Genomic DNA, 19,888 nt, shown 5'->3' with positions numbered 1-19,888 from the left:
CATCAACATTTTGCCATGTTGCCATGTGAACTTTAGTTACTCTCTGCTTATGGGTTTTGCACTATTAGCTAATTAGACTTTACTATGATGCATAAGAATAGGGAAAACCCCCTATGGGTGGGATTTTCCTGGTACCAAAGGAATAGTAGATAATTTGTAGATAAAAGCAATATTTATTGATACAAATTTATAAAAACACTGATACAAGAATTGTAGAGCAGCATGTACAATGTAATACACACAAAAAGACAAGAAAAGACCAAGAATAGCACCATATGATATGATATGAATGAGCACCAATGCGTTTCGGGGCTGAAGAGCTCCTTCATCAGGGATATAGCAGGAGTTGACAACCTACTGAAAAGTGTGAGATATAAGTATGTTTGAAACATAGTAATCCAACAGTTGAAGGCTAAATGCAATGCAGTATAATTTACTATCAAGAAGTGATGCATAAGCAGAATCTATGTCATAATAAAAACAAGACAAAGACAGATACCAAGGTCCTAGAGGGGTATATCAATACACTCTGCCCAGTGCTTTTTACGATATTATATATACTAAAAAATATGGATAAGCTTATCTGTATATTTCAGTATCGTTATATAATATCGTAAAAATCGAACCTTCAACGCTGTTGGATTACTATACAAACATACATATATCTTAAACTTTTCTGTAGGTTGTAAGTTGTCAACGCCTGCTGTACTCCTGCTGAAGGAGCTCTTCAGCCCGAAACACATTGGGTGATTGGTGTCAACCCATTGTATCATATGGTGCTATTCCTGGTCTTTCCTTGTATTTTTGTGTGTATTACATTGTACATGCTGCTATACAATTTTTGCAACAGTGTTCTTATAAATTTGTATGAATAGATATCACTTTTTTTATTTATTTTTTTATTCAAATTCTTTATTTATGAATTTATAGGGAACAGAAAAAAAAACCGTCATACAGATAACAAGGCTGCAGCCAACAATAGGAACACAGCAAGTAAATGTCTTGAAAGCATGAAATAAAGGCAATCATGGTATCAGAGATACCCATTAAAACACAGTGATTAAATATCAGCTGAAGTCTAAATACACATCTTAAAACAACAAATCCGACTCCCGCACACAGAGGCGGGAGGCGGGCTATTGTCTCGGGAAAAGGTAGGGGGAGGGGGTAAACAGGACAAGGGGGTGGGGGGGTCAGAACAGGAGAGGGAGGTAAAGCTATACAAAGGGGAGAGGGGAAAAAAGGGGAAGAAGGAGAGAAAGAGAGAAAGAGGAAGAAGAAAAAAAGAAAAAAGGGAAGAACGAAAAGGAGGAAGGTTGTGATAGTTGCACCAAATAAGAGCTCAGCCTAAACTCACGGTTTTCAATCATTCAGTAAAGCTTTGCCCTCATCAGAGTAGATAAACATATCCCAGAGCGCCCAGGTTTTCGCGTATTGTTCCCACCAATTTTGGGAAGTTAGTACGAGGTCTTCCAAAGCATTTATCGATCTTACTTTCCTTAGCCAAATGGCAACAGTGGGCGGGTTCGAGCTCTTCCAACACAAACGACTTTGCTGAGTTCAGCAAATGACATAAGATCGATTTTTTATATTTCTTGAGAGGTATTGGTGTACAAGTAAGAAGAATCGCTTTTATCTACAAATGATCTACTATTCCTTTGTGCCAGTAAAGTCCCACCCATAGGGGATTTTCCGTATTTCTCATATCTTAGGGACGTGGCACCTTTCTGAGGTTCATACTGACTATATTCTATTAATTACTATGTTGCATAGGAACTGTCCATAAACCTTTGTTAGAGCATTGGGAGTTGCAGGAGGTGTTTATGCAGCTTCCAGAGGGAAGAGATTTTAGGGAAAACGTTGACATAGTGATTCCTGACTCCTATTCCAGTGAGCATGTTGGAGATGGAGAAAGCTGCAAATACTTTGCCAATCAAACATTTCATATTCATAGATTTCAACAAAATATTTAGCGCTGCTCCCTGCAGTTCCAGTTTAACCACTTCAGCTCTGCAAGGTTTACCCCCCTTCATGACCAGGCCATTTTTTGCGATACTGCACTGCGTTACTTTAACTGACACTGTACCCAAATAAAACTGATGTCCTTTTTTCCCACAAATAGAGCTGTCTTTTGGTGGTATTCAGCGTTTTTTATTTTTTGTGCTATAAACAAAAAACATGACAATTTTGAAAAAAAAAAAAAAAGAAAAGAATATTTTATACTTTCTGCTATAAAACACATCCAGTAAAAAAACGTAAAAATCAAATTTCTTCATAAGTTTAGGCCAATATGTAATCTGCCAAATGTTTTTGGTAAAAAAAACAATCCCAATAAGCATATATTGATTGGTTTGCGCAAACGTTATCGTGTCTACAAACTATGGACATTTTTTATGACATTTTTGTTTATTTATTTATTTACTACTAATTTCGGCAATTTAGCAACTTATAGTGGGACTGCGACATTTTGGCAGACAAATTTGGACACTAAGTGACACTTTTGACACTTTTTTGGGGACCAGTAACACTTAAACAGGGATTAGTGCTAAAAATATGTGCTGTCACTGAAATAAGGACACTGGCAGTGAAGGAGTTACCATCAAGGGTGATCAAAAAGTTAAATGTGTTCCTAGGAAGTGCTTGCAAACTGTGTGGGGAATGCTTTAACTGTGGGAAGACAGAGATCCGTGTTCCTGCTTAGCAGAAACATAGGATCTCCATCTTCCCTTCTCACAGAACGGCAATCTGCCTTGTTTACATAGAAAGGCTGCCATTCTGCCTCTCTCAGGAATGATCGGCGGGTCCCGGTGGGCATAGGGTTCGCCGGACCTGCTGATTGGCTACCGCTGTGTCCAATTACAGCAGGAGCGGGTCGCTGGCAGCAACGCTTGCGTGCCCCAGACCTGGGGGTGCAGAATCACGTACCTGTACCAGTAAATGTACGTGGGGCAGTCAGCAAGGGGTTAAACTAACATAGTTCCAAATCTAGAAAAAGCCAGTATCAAGTGAACACTGCTGCATTAATGCAGCTGTTTTTCTTGATCGGCTTAAAGGTCATCCCAGCCTGCCCCAATTCTGTACTTTTTACTATTATATTTTGCAAAAGCATTTGTGCAAATCATTAATGGCTACAAACAAGCTGTGATTACCAGTGGACAGATCTCACTAATCAAAGTGATCCAAATTGACAGGTATCCAATTACTACAATGCTCACCAACAACCTACTGTTTAAAATATTTTCTTTTTTCTCAGTAAGAGAGGCAAAAATACAAAGGAGTCACTGAATAATGACTAGTTACAATAAATTCTGGTAAAACATCTTAGGTTTTTGCCAATTATAAACACAGTATAAAAAGTATTTTACAGAATTGAAGTTTTATCTTACATATATAAGAGTAGTTGGTCACATTGAGCTGGACTTGTCCTGTAATATTGACATGGTTTCGTAGTTTACCAGGCATCTTCTTCAGTTCTGAGAGTGACATGAAGATCCTCAACATTTACATTTATTTCCGAAGAAGTGGTTTAGTAAACTTCGAAATCTCTTCAACATTACACAACATGTCCAGTTGAATGTGTCTAACTACTACTAGATACTGTATACCATAGACATGGCTCTGTGGTATGTTGTTGATTGTGCTTCTCAACCTTTGAGACATCTTACCATCTTTCATCCATCTACTTCCTTTACCTGCGTGACAGCTCATCCACATGCTTCATCTTACAATATTAAAGACTTTTGAAATAAAAGGTGAAGAACAAACCTCTGTGGGAGTGCCAACCTCAGCTCCACCTTGGACAGTTTTTGTTAAAATCTGTAAAAGATAAGCTTCAGCTTCTTCAGGTTCATCATCTGCCACTACTGTAAGGGGAATAGCTACCATCATCTGCCCCTGGGAGAATCGAAGCACTCCAGAGTCTGGCATGATATCAGTAGTGACGCGGGAGGAATCGTTGCTGTTACGTTTAATGATCCAACTCACTGAGACATTGCCGTGTGTTCCTCCATTCCTCACAATGGTTATTCCCTCATATCTATCCAGAAAGGACAAAATATTATTTCAGCTGCATAGTTAGTATCATTGATAATATATACTGTTTGTTTTCTCAGATTATTGCCCTGAGATGTCCAGACCATCTTTCAGTGTTGGACAGGCAGCTAAAGTGTATGTAATCCGTAAGAATGAACTTCACTTTTTTTGCTCCATTTTTCTCTTTTAACTCTACCATGAAAAGCAGATTGTTTCTATGCAGAGCTGCACCAGGTTTTTCACTCTCCAGTTTTAGTAAATCAACCCCAAGGACTTAATCAATCTTAAGTGCTAATTGTTACGCGCAGTTGCAAATATATATATATATATATATATATATATATCCAACTAACCCTATCAGAACTCACTTTGCTACAGACAAACCATGGCAAAATGGATTCTGATTGGCTGCTATAGGTCTTGATATATTGATTACTTTTGTTAAATCTTAACCAAGGTTGTTAATTTTCAGCACTCTCCAGAATATGGCTAGCTATTACTTTTAGGGAAAGGCTATCTGATTACCCACAATATTTGGCATATACACTCCATGGTCACCAAGGACTGGCATCTACTTAACCATGTGCCATAGAACTATCATTATTATAATGGCAACTGTTCTTATTATTATTTTAGTCAGGCAAATAAACTAGACGTTATAGCTAACCATATAAAAATAGTGCAGCACTAGTAAAAACACCTAAATATATAGAAGGGGTACAGTAAAAGTATCAATAAAATAATAATAAAAGCCTCTTGGTTGTGATTGGAGGACACTCTATTCACCTCCTGGAAGCCGGGCTTGTGCTGGATGGAGCCCACAGGAACGCCACGGCGGTGCCCCAGTGCCTATTGATTGCTTTATGTCATCCTTATTTATCATGAGTGCAATAAATCTATGTGTTTTATTAATAAATTAAGTATTTTAATGCACTATTGGAGCCTTTTCCTTTCTTCATAAACACGATCAATGACTGTTCTGCCTTTGGTGACCTGGAGCATCTTGGGATTGTATTGCTTTTACTGATGTTCTGAATGATATGTCTTGGCGACTGATCTGGGGTATTTGACCTGTTTTCCCTGAGAGGGATGAGATGCCTGTTTGATCACCTATAACATAGTGGTCCTTTCGTTTTGGTAAGGAGATCTCTGTACCACCTTGGGTGTGAAGTGTTTTCCCCAACCTGTCAGCCACCCTTATCTCCTTGTCTGACCTTTTGGCTCCTTTCTGGGAATACTGGTTTCTCTGAACTGTCAGCTATGAATTATGATGAAATTTTATTATTATTTTATTGATCTTTTTATTGTACTCCTTCTATATATTTAGGTGTCTTCGCTATTTTTATATAGATTCATTGCTGGAAGTTTGTATTTTTCCAGGTGCTAGCTGCTTCCCTCATTAGCGCAGTGTTCCCTGTTTGGGTATATCTAACCAACAATTGAATTCCCTTTAAATTACAAATAACATTATATTTTGCCTGTAACCCATAATTATATATTTTATAGTAGGATCTCAAAAGAAATAAAAAAGTGACCTAGATCAGCAGAGTAGGTAAGGTGAGTGCAACATGTTGGTTTAAATTCATGGAGCATTCAGGATCCTTTACCTCTCAATGACTGCTGGGTTGATATTTCTTATAGGTTAGTGTGAGTGTAAAGCTGGTCATATACTAGTGTTCGAAAAATGTTTGTTTAAAGAATGTTTGGTCTATTTACTAATTGCTAATGCGGTCAAATCATTTTTCGTTTTTGACCACAGTGGCAAGAAATTTCTAAAGAGCAGGATGACAAATGTTTCTCAAATGACAATGTTCTAACAGTGTACTGTATGTGGTTTTTGTTTGGGAAATTACATTCATTTCAAATTCAAATGTTAAAAGTAAACATTTATTAAGGAAGAGCTTGGCATGTACGCTTAAACCACTGTATAAGCAACAAAAGGACAATTGATGGGTGTATTCATTATTGAAATGTATTTAAAGCTACGGTGTTGAAGGATTGTCCAAATGATTTTTCACCAGGACAGAAAGTGAGGGAAATTTGAAAACGTTGAGTTCTCACCAGAGGAGAAGATGGGAGGAAATCTGGCAATCGGGCACTTACTATAGTGACATCTGTCTAAGAGCAGGTTCACACCAGAATGATGTGTGAGAAACCCCATTCAAAATGCAGAGCAGATGTGATCTGCAGCAGATGTCATTGTTAACTTGATGGCACCCCAAATGCCGGTCCCAAATGCAGTGCATTTGTCTGCACTGGTTTGCAATCCATTTGCTGTGCATTTTTTAAAGTAGGAGCATGCACTACTTTTGGCGTGGTCCGGCATGATTTCAGCCCATTCAAATGAATGCACAGTGCATTCCTGTGCAATTCATGCTGTGAACCAGCTCCAAAAGGGGATTTTTCTTACTTTGGATTCCTTTCATTTCCTGTTGTACCTAACGCTCAAAATGGGCACAGATTAAAATATATATATATCTGACAGGGGTTTAGTTTTTCTACTTTAGTAGAACAAAGTATGTACAAGTAAGTAAAATTTGTGTTTTTTTTTTTTTTTAATTTTTAAGCCCGTGGTGTGTGAAACACACTCAAAAGACTTACACCCGGTGCATAAAAAAGTGCACACACGCAAAACGTGAGACACACAAAAAGTGCACAAGGCGTACACATAGCCCTAACCCTGAGGAAGGGCCCTAACCCTGATCCCCCGGGGCACAAGACTCCTGACAGGGACTAAGGTACTCACTATGGCCTGCCCAGCCGAAGCCAGGCAGACGCCGTTCTCCAGTGCCGAAACAGCCCACCCCAAGTACTTGGTGGGGCTCCCCCGAAGGTAGACCCCATGAGAGAGGGCGAACTAAGCCAAAAGGCCATGTCCACCCCCTCCCAAGACATTCAGGGCAGGCCCGAGGGCCTACGCCATACTTATCGTGCCAGTGAATCAACAAAAAAGGGACAAACGTGAACACACAACAAAGAAAAAAGAGTGGGGAAGGGCAAGTGGAGAAGTGCTGGGTAGTGTCAAAGTGCAAGACCTTGACAGGCCCCCCGGCCAGGAATAAGTAAAATCTGTGTGCTACAGATGATTAAATAAATGCACATAAATAATTCCCCATAACACATGCAAGGGAGAGAACCACACTCTATGAACTTACAATCTAGATGACTGAGAGTACTTTAGTCATCTCACCCAACCATATATACATTCTCAAAAAGTAGAGTCACCCTTGACATATGTGATTTATGAATGCATTTGTTAAAGCCACACAGTAAACAGAGTTCCCAGGAGGCTGAAGTTTATTTTACCTCTCATTAATTCTGAACCCTTACCAAGCCTTACCGTGATACTAGATCTTCATCAATAACAAGCATCTCATTATATATGGCACTATTAATAGATAAAACTCCGTAGGGTTTATCATTAGGTTCAATGGTAACATAGACAACACTGGGATGTTGTAATACAGCATCGCCTTGTAAGGTATCTTCCATTAACACAACATGAAAAGACTCTGCTATTTCTGGGCTTTGATCATCGATGATTTGAAATTTCAGCGTTATCTCTTGGACTTTTGGAGGAAAGACAATAGTATTGTTTTGCTGACAATCTAGGAAATCACTTTGAAGCTGAGCACTAGATGTTGTGTTTCCTGTTACAATCCTATAAGTGACCGACACTTCAGAGTCATCAGAACCAACAACCATGCCAGAGATAGTCTTTCCTCGTACGACTGGAATGGTAATCACATCATTTGTCTCTGGCACCATGTATGAGCTCTGAACAAAGCGCACTGGGCTATCATTTTTCTTTATAGTCAACTGAAGTGTGTCCCTTGTGGCATTGATCTCGGCACCTCCATAGGCATTTGTAAGTTTCAGAGTAAAATTTTCATCATTTTCAGGAATCTTAAAAAAGAAAAAAGTAAAAGCCATTTTAATATACGCTTTGCATATATTTATGGGTGTCCTAATCTACATGGGGTTTAAAGGATTTTTCACTCACCTGATCATCTAATACTGTCAAATTGTAAACCAAGGTAGACCTGCCAGCAGAAAAAGTAATGTTTCCCTTAGCCGGATATATGTCTTCTTCAGCTGGATTTGGCCCTCCATCTATCTGCAAGATCACAGATACATTAACAAAAAACGCTGAACAGTATTAGGGTAAATGTCTTTATGAGCCTGTTTAATCACTAGGGTTGATTTACTAAAGACATATAGACTGTGCACTTTGCACTTGCAGTTGCATTAATTTTCCCCAGAGCTTAGCAAATGTAGTAAAGCTCTGCTGATTTCCATCATCCAATCATGTGCAAGCAAAGATTTTTGTTTTGTAAATTTTCTTGCAACTGATGGTGTATTCTTTACAATGTTAAAGTGGTTCTAAAGCCTAAATATTTGCATTAGGTAAAAAAAACAAAACCTCCTGTGCTGCAGGATCCCCCCCCCCCCCCCCCCACCAACCCCACCATGTACTTGAGCCCAATCTCATTCAAAATATTTTATTAGAGTTATGTACATACAATAGATACGACAGAAGTGTAAAAAGGATACAACAAAAATATAAAGAATATAGAGTCCAACTATAGAGTGGGCAAATTGTATACAAGATATGAGTCAATGAGTGAAAATGAAAAGTTAATAAGTATAATAAATAATGTACAAGTGGAAGTCAATGGTGTTGCAATAATAGGAATAGCGTGTCCGAGTCCTCCCTATGGGTCACCCCTAATGGGTTCAAGCTGTGAATGAGCCCAATCTCAATACAAAGCTGTGCATTAGAGCTGCTCTCCCACTCCTCACTGGGCAGATTGATAGCAGCAGGAGCCATTGGCTCCTGCTGCTGTCAATCAAATCTAGGGCAAGGGAGTGGGAGCTGTGTCAATAGATGCAGGCAGGGCAGCTCAGGAGCGAGCGTGCATGACTGTCCCCAAAAAAAGCATCATTCTATGGGGCACTCGGCAGTGGGGAAGAACCGGGAGCACCGGCAGGGGACCCCAGAAGAGGAGGATTGGGTCTACTCTGTGCAAAACTATTGCACAGAACAGGTACATACTGTATAACATGTTTGTTCATTTATTATAAAAAAAAAAACAGTTAAAGCTTTACAATCACTTAAGGCTTTACCACATTACATTTACTAAGGAAAATGAGTGCAACTGCACTTGCAAAGTACACAGTCTATTTGCCTTTAGTAAATCAACCCCACAGTGTACCCTTCAACTTGTTTTTATCAGAACTTGTAAAGTTAGTTACGTATTCTACCTGTAACTAACTTACTAAGGGTTGATTTATAAAGAATTTGCATTGCTATTTGCCCAGCATAAGTGCATGTACATTCTTTCTGTGGCAATGGGGCAAAAAAGATTTGTAAAATGTAAATAGGTTATATCCTGTGCTGTTCGAAAGCAGATCATTGATTTATATGGAAAATACTGCATTTGGTGACTAGATGGAGGTAAGTATTATTGGAGATACCTATGATACATAGCTCCATCTAGTGGCCGAATACCCCAAGACACAGGTATTACCTTATACTGAAGATAATGATTGGATTGTGTAGTGGTCATTCATGCCTAATAGTGTACATACTGTATTTCCTAGATTGCACAAAATGTTGATATTTCAGAGAAAGCAATAAAACCAGAGTAAGGGGTGAAGATGTCAGTGTGAATACGTATGATTGTGGCCTTTTGTATTATGGGAAGACTTAGGCCAGCAGCCATCCCTCTGTCTTATGAAGCCTGTTAATACATAAATCTTATAGAGGGGCTTTCTTCATAAACTGTCATTTTTTTTTTATTTTTATTGTAATTGTTTTGTAACATTCAATTTATTGATTAGACAATTGTTAGTTATTTTTCTTCCTTTATAAATAAATGTATCTTTGCTTGAGTTAGTCTCCATTCACACTAATACGACTTGTCAGCCTGACAAGTCGCGGTCTGTCGCGGTCCGTTGTGTGGTACGGGAAACGTTCTAATAGGAGCTACACAAGTCGCTACGACTTAGAAAAAGGTTCCTGTACTACTTCGGGGTGACCTGGAGCGACTTGCATAGACATTCATTCTGTGAAGTCCGTGCAAGTCGCGCCAAAGTCGCGCTGCACGCGACTTCACAGGTCGCCCCCGAAGGTGTGCCGCTTCAGTTTGAACTTTTGTTATTGTTGTTTTTATTAATAATAATAAAAGTATTATTATATTATTTTTGTCAAAGCTCTAGAAAACTGGAGCTTTTGAAAAAAAGGGGTATTTCTCTAGCCTAGAAGAATTTACCTAAGCAAAGTGCCACATGGACTGCATTTCTGCAGGTGCCCGAGTAAGTGACCCTAAGGATGGATTCACATATATGTGAATTGGATTCCTTTTACACTGCATCCAATTCACATAACATGTAAGCGTGACCAGCTTTCAATGGAGCCAGTTCACACATGTTCGGGGTGGTGGCGGTGCGTATTTGAAAAGGGTCTTGTGCATTTTTGGGTCCCCTTCAGGTGCGAATTCAGGGAAAAATTCACACTGGTGAACACAAACGCACAGAACACTGCAAACCGCAGCGGCACCTATGTGAACCCAGCCTTTAATGAGTAACTGGAGAGACGCAGAAGGGTGGAGTTTGGACCAAATGACCAAGAGAATCACAGTCTTGGGATTAGATGTTCTCAGAACACCAAGTGAATCCCAGTTTTGGGATTAGATGTTCTCAGAACACCAAGTAAATTGCTGAGCAGTGAATTTTACACAGGATGGTGCACTTGAGCAATGAAAAACAAATAAAGCCATATGCGTTTTATGCTTCATTAACAAAATACAGCACATAAAACAGAGCTCACCTCAAAAGTTACAGTCACGCTTTCGTAGGTGCCTTTCTCTCTGAGCAGAAGGAGGGCCAGCGTCTGGTTTCTACCCCGTGGCTCACTCACTGTCATGTAGGATGTCTAAAAGAAGATAGAATAAAGACTTGATCAGAAACTGCTCCAACATCACAAGGAAGACAGGGAACAATGAAGCTAAAGGATCTCTCATACGGAGATCAATCCAAGGTCCAAGCTGGCTTTTCATGTTACAGTTCAAAGAAACTAATCGGCTCAGAAACTAAAATAAAATCTGAGAAATACTTTGGAAAAAATATTTTTTTTATATATATATATATATATCTGCTAACGCTTCTCAAATCGGTTGCAGAAATTACTCATTAATACAAGGCCTATATGAAAACCAGTATGCTGTTCTTAAAATTTATTTTAAACAACTTAAAAAAGTGCTTGTAAGCAAGACATGCAAGCAAGTAGGCTACACGGATTGCCTCTTTAGGGCAGCACATCACAATATACAACATTTGTTCAAGAGAGTGTGATAGTAGCTGCCTTTCCTTGGATGATTCTTTGTAAGGGTCCTTTCACATGGGCTTTCCGCCCGATGGACTCCGTTTTGCTCAGCAGGGATTGATTCACGGATCCCCGCTGAGCAGGCAGATGAAAGGTTCGTCTCCGCTCTGTGTGCAGAGATGGACCTGTCAGATCCCCGCTCTCTTCTATGGGAGATCGGATGAAAATGGACCACCTGTCCGTTTTCATCCGATCCTATACGATCCTCCAGATGGATGGAAAATAGGGTTTCCAATCACCTAGAGTTCACAGAGAGGATCAGATCGGATAGCAGCGGGTGTCAGCGGAGATGTCACTGCTGACATCCGCTGCTTCATAGGGGTGCATGGAGCATCCAATCAGGTCCGCCCCAAAAAACTGACAGGCAGACCTGATCGGAAAGCCCATATGAAAAGGGGCCTAAAGCATATTAGTGTGCTATCAATGACTTCATACACAGCAAAGCTGAACACATTCAACTTTACTGTTCTAGAACTATCTTTGGAAAAATGGTAAGAGAAGGATTGCTTCCATCAGAGAATACTTACACAGGTGTTTTGCTTCATAATGGACTCTTTTTTCAGCCAATCCTAATAAGCACATTCATGATGTCCTAGGTGAACTAAATGTGGGCTGAGTCATTGGCATCCCCAGATTTAGAGGAACGCAGATAGCCAGAGGTTCGTTATTAGCAGCATGGCCTATTAAGAATGTTCAGGAGAAAGCTTAGAGCGCATTCACCCATGCAACTTCTAACTGTCCTCCATTACAGAAGAATTTTAGCAGATAGTGTGATATTTTTGGCATCAGGCTACACTGCTATGTCAGATAAGGAGGGAGAAGTGATTCTAGTTTTGAAAAAGACATCTTCCTGCGTAAATGGGTCTTGTCATATCAACAGAAACCAATATTTAGTTTTAAATTACTATAATTTAAGTAAACAAATTTGTACTGAATGGGAAAAGACAATGGGGTCCTTAATGTATCGTCTATCAGGATGTTAAGAGAGCAGCTCCTAACTAAAACTGATTAGTAAAAGAATAATGCTGTAATCTTGAAAAATTAAATCAAACATGCTAAACCTGAGCTTTATCTATTGCCAAATTCAGCAAGCCTTTTATAAAAATATTGGATGGGCCTGCAGCCTCTGGTCACATGAATCTTTGAGGGAGCTAGAGGGTAGTTCTCACAGCTAGGAAACATACACTCTGCTGTTAAGAAAATGAAGAAACTAGCAGCAATAGGAAGCAAGACCAGCACAGGATACATTCTAGAATAAAAAACACCCGAGCTAGTCATATATTAGTAAAATATGTAACTTAGGCACAAAAACATCAGGGAAGCAGATGATCTGCTGGTAGTTAAGTGAGAGGTGGGCCAAAAAACAAGACAAAATCTCTTTTTGAGATTGCTAAGAATATAATTCTGTATTAAAGAGGGCTGTAAGTATAATGGGAATGAATTGTGCCTATCAGAAGCGTTGTGCTGGAAAAAAAAAATCTAATATATACTGTACCATGTTTAGTGATATAATTCCAAAGGCATTATCATTTGAGAGTATAGTGACAGCGACTATTTTCTGTACCCCAAGACTTGTATTTGGTGGTGGGTTCTGTAAGCAAAGAAAACAAAGGTTACATAATATATAGAGGGGTCCTAACATTCCCAGGACATACTAAAAGCTTAGACACAGCGCAGACAGTCCAAAGTGAGCATTGTAGTGGACTAATGTCATGTGGTCTGGCCAGACCTGCATAAAGACAGTCAAGGGAGCATTAATCATAGGCTGACAGTCTAGAAATGACACCATGGAAATAAGAAATAAAATACTCAAAGGCAGGGCAGGGACAAGGGGTGGGCAGGAGGGACGGCTGCCCTGGGCACTGGGGTATCATGTGAGGTGGGGCACCACAAGGAGGTTGAGGGAAAGGGATTTGTGTTGGGAGGGGAAGTTTGGGGGCTGGCAGGGGATAAGAATTATTCTAGGAGGGGACATTTGGGGAGGTGTGCTAGGAGTGGTGATTCTATTGCAGATACGTAATGCCCACACATCTTTGGGGGGGGGGGCGCAATTCGGCATGTTTGCCCTGGGCTCTAGATGACCTTGTCCCGACACTGCTCAAAGGATATATGACATTAAAAGTTTCTAGCAATGAGTGTACCTTCTGTAATTCTGTCTTTTCTTATGTTCTGATGGATTAAAAAGTAACACACAGAATTTCTTATATGCCAGCATAAACATCATACATGTGATACACGATAATCTGACTAAATATTGATTTAACCACAGTGAGAGAAATTAGAAAAAGGCCAAAAATAAAGAGATAAAGAGTAACTCCTCAAAGAAAACCCAGTGAGGAGACCAGGAGCTGTGGAAAGATCTTGGTTAGAATCAAACCATAAATTATCAATAAAACAATTTTCAGTCAATCTCAGTTATCATCCTCGAAGTGAAGGATCAAAAAAAAAATAATAATAATAATAATATTAGTGATAATAACAATAATACTGTATATGCAGTACTAAGGAAAAAAGATATACTGCACTGAAAAAATTATATGATAAATCTATCACCATTTTTTGCAGCACCTACCTGCAAGCCAAATGCCTTAAACATACCTCCAAATGTTCTGAGATAAGAAAGAGGGTCACCTATTAGCAAAAAAGGATGTAGGTACAGGACACATCCCTGCCACACCTCCATTACATGGAGAATTAATACAAAAAATGTAAGTATAAATAAAGGCAAAACTTTGTTTTTAGTTTTAGATAGAGTAGAGAGGGATTAGAACACCTGTCAGTTTGTATTGCTGTCTGTGCCCCCATTAGGGAGATTCATCCTATCTATTTGCCCTATTTACTGTTATCATTGAAAGTAAAAGAAAATCCAAAATGGTGGGTTGTCCCCAGAAAAGTAATAATCTTCTGAAAGAGACACTAGTTCTGGTGACCCTGGGGATCCCAAATGGGATTCCCTTAATTTGCAGGGATTTCCTTTCACTTCCTGTTTGGCACAGGAAGTGAAAGGAAATATCCGTAATGGGACACAGATGGCAAAACAAAATCTGATAGGCGTTATAACCCTCCCTTGCTCTATCAAAAAAAAATTTTGCCTATAGTTCTATTTTAAACTCTAAGTTATCCCACAAATGCTTTTATTACCGCTATTATTCCCTTATACTGGCTTTTAAAATAAAAAAATGCAATAATCTAGAAATCTGATCAAAGGTCTAGCTATGTAAAACATTGTTTGATAGATGAACAGTGCATTTTGTATACAGGTGTATACATTAGAACAAAATGAGGGACACATGAGGAGGAAGGAAGGACAGAGGGATGTTGATCCAAAGGAAGGAACGTCTCTCCAAATCAGGGACAGTTGGGAGCTATGATCTGAGAACTCCATCCAAATACTGGTTGGAATTGACCACAGGATCAAAAGACTTTTTATCACCTAGACCAGTGATGGCGAAAATTGGCACCCCAGATGTTTTGGAACTACATTTCCCATGATGCTCTTGCACTCTGCAGTGTAGTTGAGCATCATGGGAAATGTAATTCCAATACATCTGGAGTGCCAAGGTTCGCCATCACTGACCTAGACCCTTGTGCAAGTATAGTGTAGGGCATATGTGACAACATATAATGCAACATTCCTCTGTGTGTGTAGCAATATTTATTAAACAGAGGCACACATTCTATAGAACATATCAGCCACTATGTGCTCTGTCATTAAGGCTCCTTGACAAAAGGTAGAAACAAAATATTCAAATCAGAGTGATACATAATCCATATACATGAAACTTGCATATACATTTCTCACCTTTAGTTTTAGGATGAAATGAAATGTCTCATCTGCCTCTGGGAAATCATCATCACACACAGAGATGTAGACGGTACGGTTGGACTCCCAGTCGGGTATAAAAACAGCAGTAGCAGTGGCTATAAAATCTCCCGTGTCACTTTCCACCAACTAGAACAACACAATCAGTATTATCAAGATGTGAATGACTTTATGATACGATAATTTGGGAATTAGTAAAATAAAATATATTTTTTAATTTAGCTGTATATTTCTTGCTATTACAATAACCTACCACCAAAGAACAGCCCAAAATAAATTCTCCTGCTTCTGAGGATCGCAGCAATACCACACACAGGTATGTATGTATGTGTTATTTCTTGTTTGTACCCGTAGCAGGGCTCAGAAACAACAGTGCACATTTTGCTTTTTTCCTGCCTAAAACACACTGACAATGATACTGATACTATTTTTTTAATCCTACCTAAAATACACTGACACTGATATATATATATATATATATATATATATATATATATATATATATATATATATGCCCCTGCAGTGCCTCACGTTGATCATGATTGAAAGCACGATCACGGGAGGACGTCTATTAATACCCTACCAGCACTGGAAGCCCCTGCTGTAGCCATCATTCGGCTAAAGCGTGGGCAGAAAGAGATTACAATGAGTTGGATTGTACATCAATTTCTTTTCTGCTTGTCTACTGTATAACCTACATTTACGGCGGCAAGGTGGCTCTCCTGCACTGGATCACATATCTAGTACATGATCCAGCACTTCTGGGTTGGGGGCGCACAGTCGCACCACCAGTGGCCCACTCCCGCTGTGATTATTCACAGCAGGAGCCGATCAGTGGGTACTGCAGACTCGATGTCCCCTGGAACCCGCCGATTATTCATTACACAGGCAGAATGGCAGTCTACTTACGTAAACAAGGCAGATTGCTGTTCTGTCAGCAGTGAAGGCATTGATCCTGTGTTCCTGCAAAGCCGTGGTAATACCGTCTGATTGTCCCATACCCGCAATGTGAGGACCGAATGCTTTTTACAGTTTGGTGCACTCTAAGCAGCAGGAAAATGTGAGTGTTTTTATATTTATTGTTTAATAAACTGGTTGTTTTAAATGATAAAACACTATGTCCAGCTTTCTCTCTTTATGATTTGGGCGTATGGAGATAAGAGTAGGTGAAGGAGGATTCTAAACTCAAGATTGCCACCAAAGGAGTGAAACAGCATAAAACAGATCCCCAGAGAGGTACAAAAGCACATATAGACCATTGGTTGGTCTTCTCCCCCAGGTGAGGGCACATCAGATAAGGGGATTATCATTAATATATGATACTATATATCAATAATGTATGTGGATGTTTGGAGCACATAGTGGTGAACACTAATTAACCTCTTTACGAGCGCCCGCCGCAGATGTACTGTGGAAGGCAGCCGCTCCTGCGCGAATCGCTGTAACTGTACGGCGGTCGCGAGCAGGGAACTCCGATTGCCGCCTGACACACGTGATCATTCCCAGCTGAGAGAGAAGGATGGTCGGCTGTTGTAAACACAGCTGACCGTTCTTCTCCCTGGAATGATCATAGAGCCCCTGTGATCCTTCTATATAGGATCACATGTCTCTATGGTCATATCAGAAGCCACACCCCCCACAGTTAGAATCACTCCCCTAGGCTCACATTTAACCCCTTGTTAAAAGTGTCAAAAATGTCAGTTAGGGGTCTGATCTGTCCGTCGCAATGTCGCAGTCCTGCAAAAAATCGCAGATCGCCACCATTACAAGTAAAAAAAAAAAACAATAAAAATGACATAAATCTTTCCCGTAGTTAGTAAACGCAATATCTTTGGTGAAAACCAATCAAAATATGCTTATTGCGATTTTTTTTTTACCAAAATATGTAGCAGAAAACAATATAGCCTAAAATGTTAAAAAAATTAGATTTTTAAAAAAATTTTTTTGGGAATGTCATATAGCAGAATGTGAAAAATATAGATTTTTTTACAGCATTGTGTATAGAGCAAAAATAAAAATTGCCCAGGTGATCAAATACCACCAAAAGAAAGCTCTATGCTGATTCTGAATGTTGCTATGCAAACAGAATAAAAAGGGATACTAGCATATTAGCACTTGGGAGCTTGGCACCACTTTTGAATACAATTTTGCACACTGATACATGTTTAGAGAGTGTGTATAGGTGTGAGGGATCCACTTAGTAAGTTTTGTAGTCTTATAGCACTCAATAGCACAACATAGCAGCGCGCAAGCACACCAATTTTTAGAAAGTAAAAAATACTGTTTTTTTTTTTTCAAAAATGTTGGCCTTTTTTTGTTTATAGCACAAAACATAAAAACCGCAGAGGTGATCAAATACCACCAAAAGAGAGCTCTATTTGTGAGGAAAAAAGGACATAAAGTTTATTTGGGTACAGTGCCGCATGACGTGCAATTGTCAGTTAAATTAATGCAGTGTCGTATTACAAAAAAATGGCCTGGTCATAAAGGGGGGTAAATTATCTGGAGGTCAAGTGGTTATATAAATTCTGAATTCTAATTCGAAGACCTGCCCACTGAATACTTGCTTAATAGTTTCATTTTACTATGCTGCATTCTCCATTGCATACACAGAGTTGTATAAAGTACTCGAAACCTATACTTGAGTAAAAGTACAAGTGCTCGATCAAAAAGTGACTTGAGTAGAAGTGGAAGTGCTCGATCAAAAAGTGACTTGAGTAGAAGTACTAAAGTATTCAACATTTTTTGTACTTTAGTATTGCAAGTAGTTTTTTAAAAAAAATTTCTACTCAAGTACTGAAAGTAAAAGTACCAGTAGTTTTGAAAAAAAAATTGCTACTCAAGTACTGAAAGTAAAAGTACAAGTACTGTGTTATGTAGTTATTAAAGAAAGAAGTCAAAAGTTTGAACATCATATTGTTTTTTATTATTTCAAATGCAGCTTTTATTTATACATACAGTAGCATTTATTTTCGTATGCGCTGATAATACACATGTTTTGCGCTTCATGAAACCTGCCATCTACTGTTCTGGCAGTGGTCATTTTTATAATAGTAACGAGTAACTATGCAGCACAAAAAAAAAACATATCGGAGTAGAAGTATTGAAATCATCGAAAAAATGTAGTGAAGTAAAAGTTGAAGTAGGAGAAAAAAATTCTACTCTAGGAAAGTACAGATACCGCCTTTCAGTACTTAAGTACAGTAGTGAAGTAGTTCTACTTAGTTACTATACATCTCTGTGCATACATTTGTGGTAAAATACAATAAAATAAATTTAAAAAGCCAATACAAAAGCAAGACCTGCTCTTGAGTCCATTAAAAAAATATGGTGGTAAGTCATATAAAATATCAGTTTTGGATGGGTTGCCCTTATAAAAAAAATGCAACATCTCAGTAACAAACATATGGTGCAGCAACCCATAACATGACCAAAATCTGATATAAGATTACTCATGGAGTTAAAATGTTCTTCAAAGTCTCTTAGTGTCCCAATCACAGAGTTTCTGACATACTGGAAAATTTCTTGTTAACAAGCCTTTCTGATGGAAAAGAGTTGTCCCTGTTCTAGCTAGCATGTGGAAGGCTAATTGTGCCAAATACTGTATCTGTCACATTGTTTGGTTTTTAGAGTCAGGTATGCCCACCCTAGGAAATAGGAGTAAAACGAGGATCAGACATGGTGCTAAACACTATATTTCATGTCTAAAAACCCAGCAAAGTAAAAAGTTTAGCAACACAAGACTAATTTTCTTACCTCAATGACTGCAGTGATGTTCACTGGCACTCCTGTCCGTTCTATAACAAAGCGTATCACTGTGGTGTCAGTTTCGTTTACAAAAAAGTCAGTTTGACCAGCAAACTGCACTTGAGTTTCTCCAGATATGCCAGTAACTAATATTGCAAACAAAATAAGGGTAGGGGAGAAAACAGAGGGCATCCCTGTGAAAAAGAAACAACAGTTATTAGACATACTGAGACAGTGAGAGAATACTTACAATTAAATAAGTGACTGACATACAGTGGCATACAGTGGCAGTAACTTCAGGCAGAGTGATGCATTGTAAACAGAAGGTATACCAGCCATGATAAATGACCCCTATTCATATGAGTACTATTTTTTTTTTTTTTTTTTTCTTTTTGTATAACACTCTTTATAGACTGTTTATCCAATAGCCTTTTATTTATACTGTAGTGAACGGTGGCCAAGACCATAGGTTCCACTCAGAACAGGCCTTGCCATGGTCGACCAAAGAAGTTGAGCGCATGTGCTCAATGTCATATCCAGAGGTTGTCTTTGGGAAATAGACGTATGAGTGCTGCCAGCATTGCTGCAAAGGTTAAAGGGGTGGGGACGGGGGTCAGTCTGTCAGTGCTCGGACCATACGCCGCATACTGCATCAAGTTGGTCTGCACGGCTGTTGTCCCAGAAGGAAGCCTCTTCTAAAGATGATTAAAAAAAAAGCCCACAAACAGTATCCTGAAAACAAACAGACTAAGGATATGGATTACTGGAACAATGTCCTGTGGTCTTTAATACGGCCCCACAGGTAATTTGGAAAAATCTATTGTTGTGGCCCCTGTGAATCCCTGAGCGCTGCTCAGGATCCCTGGTATTTACCATTAATTTTATACATCCTCTTATAT

At 39.1% G+C, this 19,888-nt stretch overlaps 1 protein-coding gene across 1 annotated transcript in view; it reads right to left on the bottom strand.

Annotated features, from left to right (window-relative positions):
- ADGRV1 (adhesion G protein-coupled receptor V1) overlaps window positions 1–19,888 on the bottom strand; it is a 654,157-nt gene that overhangs the window by 574,054 nt on the left and 60,215 nt on the right. Inside the window, exons 3-9 of the mRNA XM_082259824.1 lie at window positions 18,999–19,183; window positions 15,222–15,371; window positions 12,915–13,010; window positions 10,865–10,969; window positions 8,036–8,149; window positions 7,373–7,938; window positions 3,766–4,036 (exon numbers count right to left, since the gene is read on the bottom strand). Coding sequence (XP_082115950.1) covers window positions 3,766–4,036; window positions 7,373–7,938; window positions 8,036–8,149; window positions 10,865–10,969; window positions 12,915–13,010; window positions 15,222–15,371; window positions 18,999–19,183 — 1,487 coding nt within the window. The remainder of the gene's footprint in view (window positions 1–3,765; window positions 4,037–7,372; window positions 7,939–8,035; window positions 8,150–10,864; window positions 10,970–12,914; window positions 13,011–15,221; window positions 15,372–18,998; window positions 19,184–19,888) is intronic.

Source organism: Pelophylax lessonae (assembly GCF_965119305.1).
Source record: "Pelophylax lessonae genome assembly, chromosome: 1".
Lineage (NCBI taxonomy): Eukaryota > Metazoa > Chordata > Amphibia > Anura > Ranidae > Pelophylax > Pelophylax lessonae.
The sequence above is the reverse complement of the archived record's forward strand: the minus strand, read 5'-3'. Positions and strand labels throughout refer to the sequence as shown.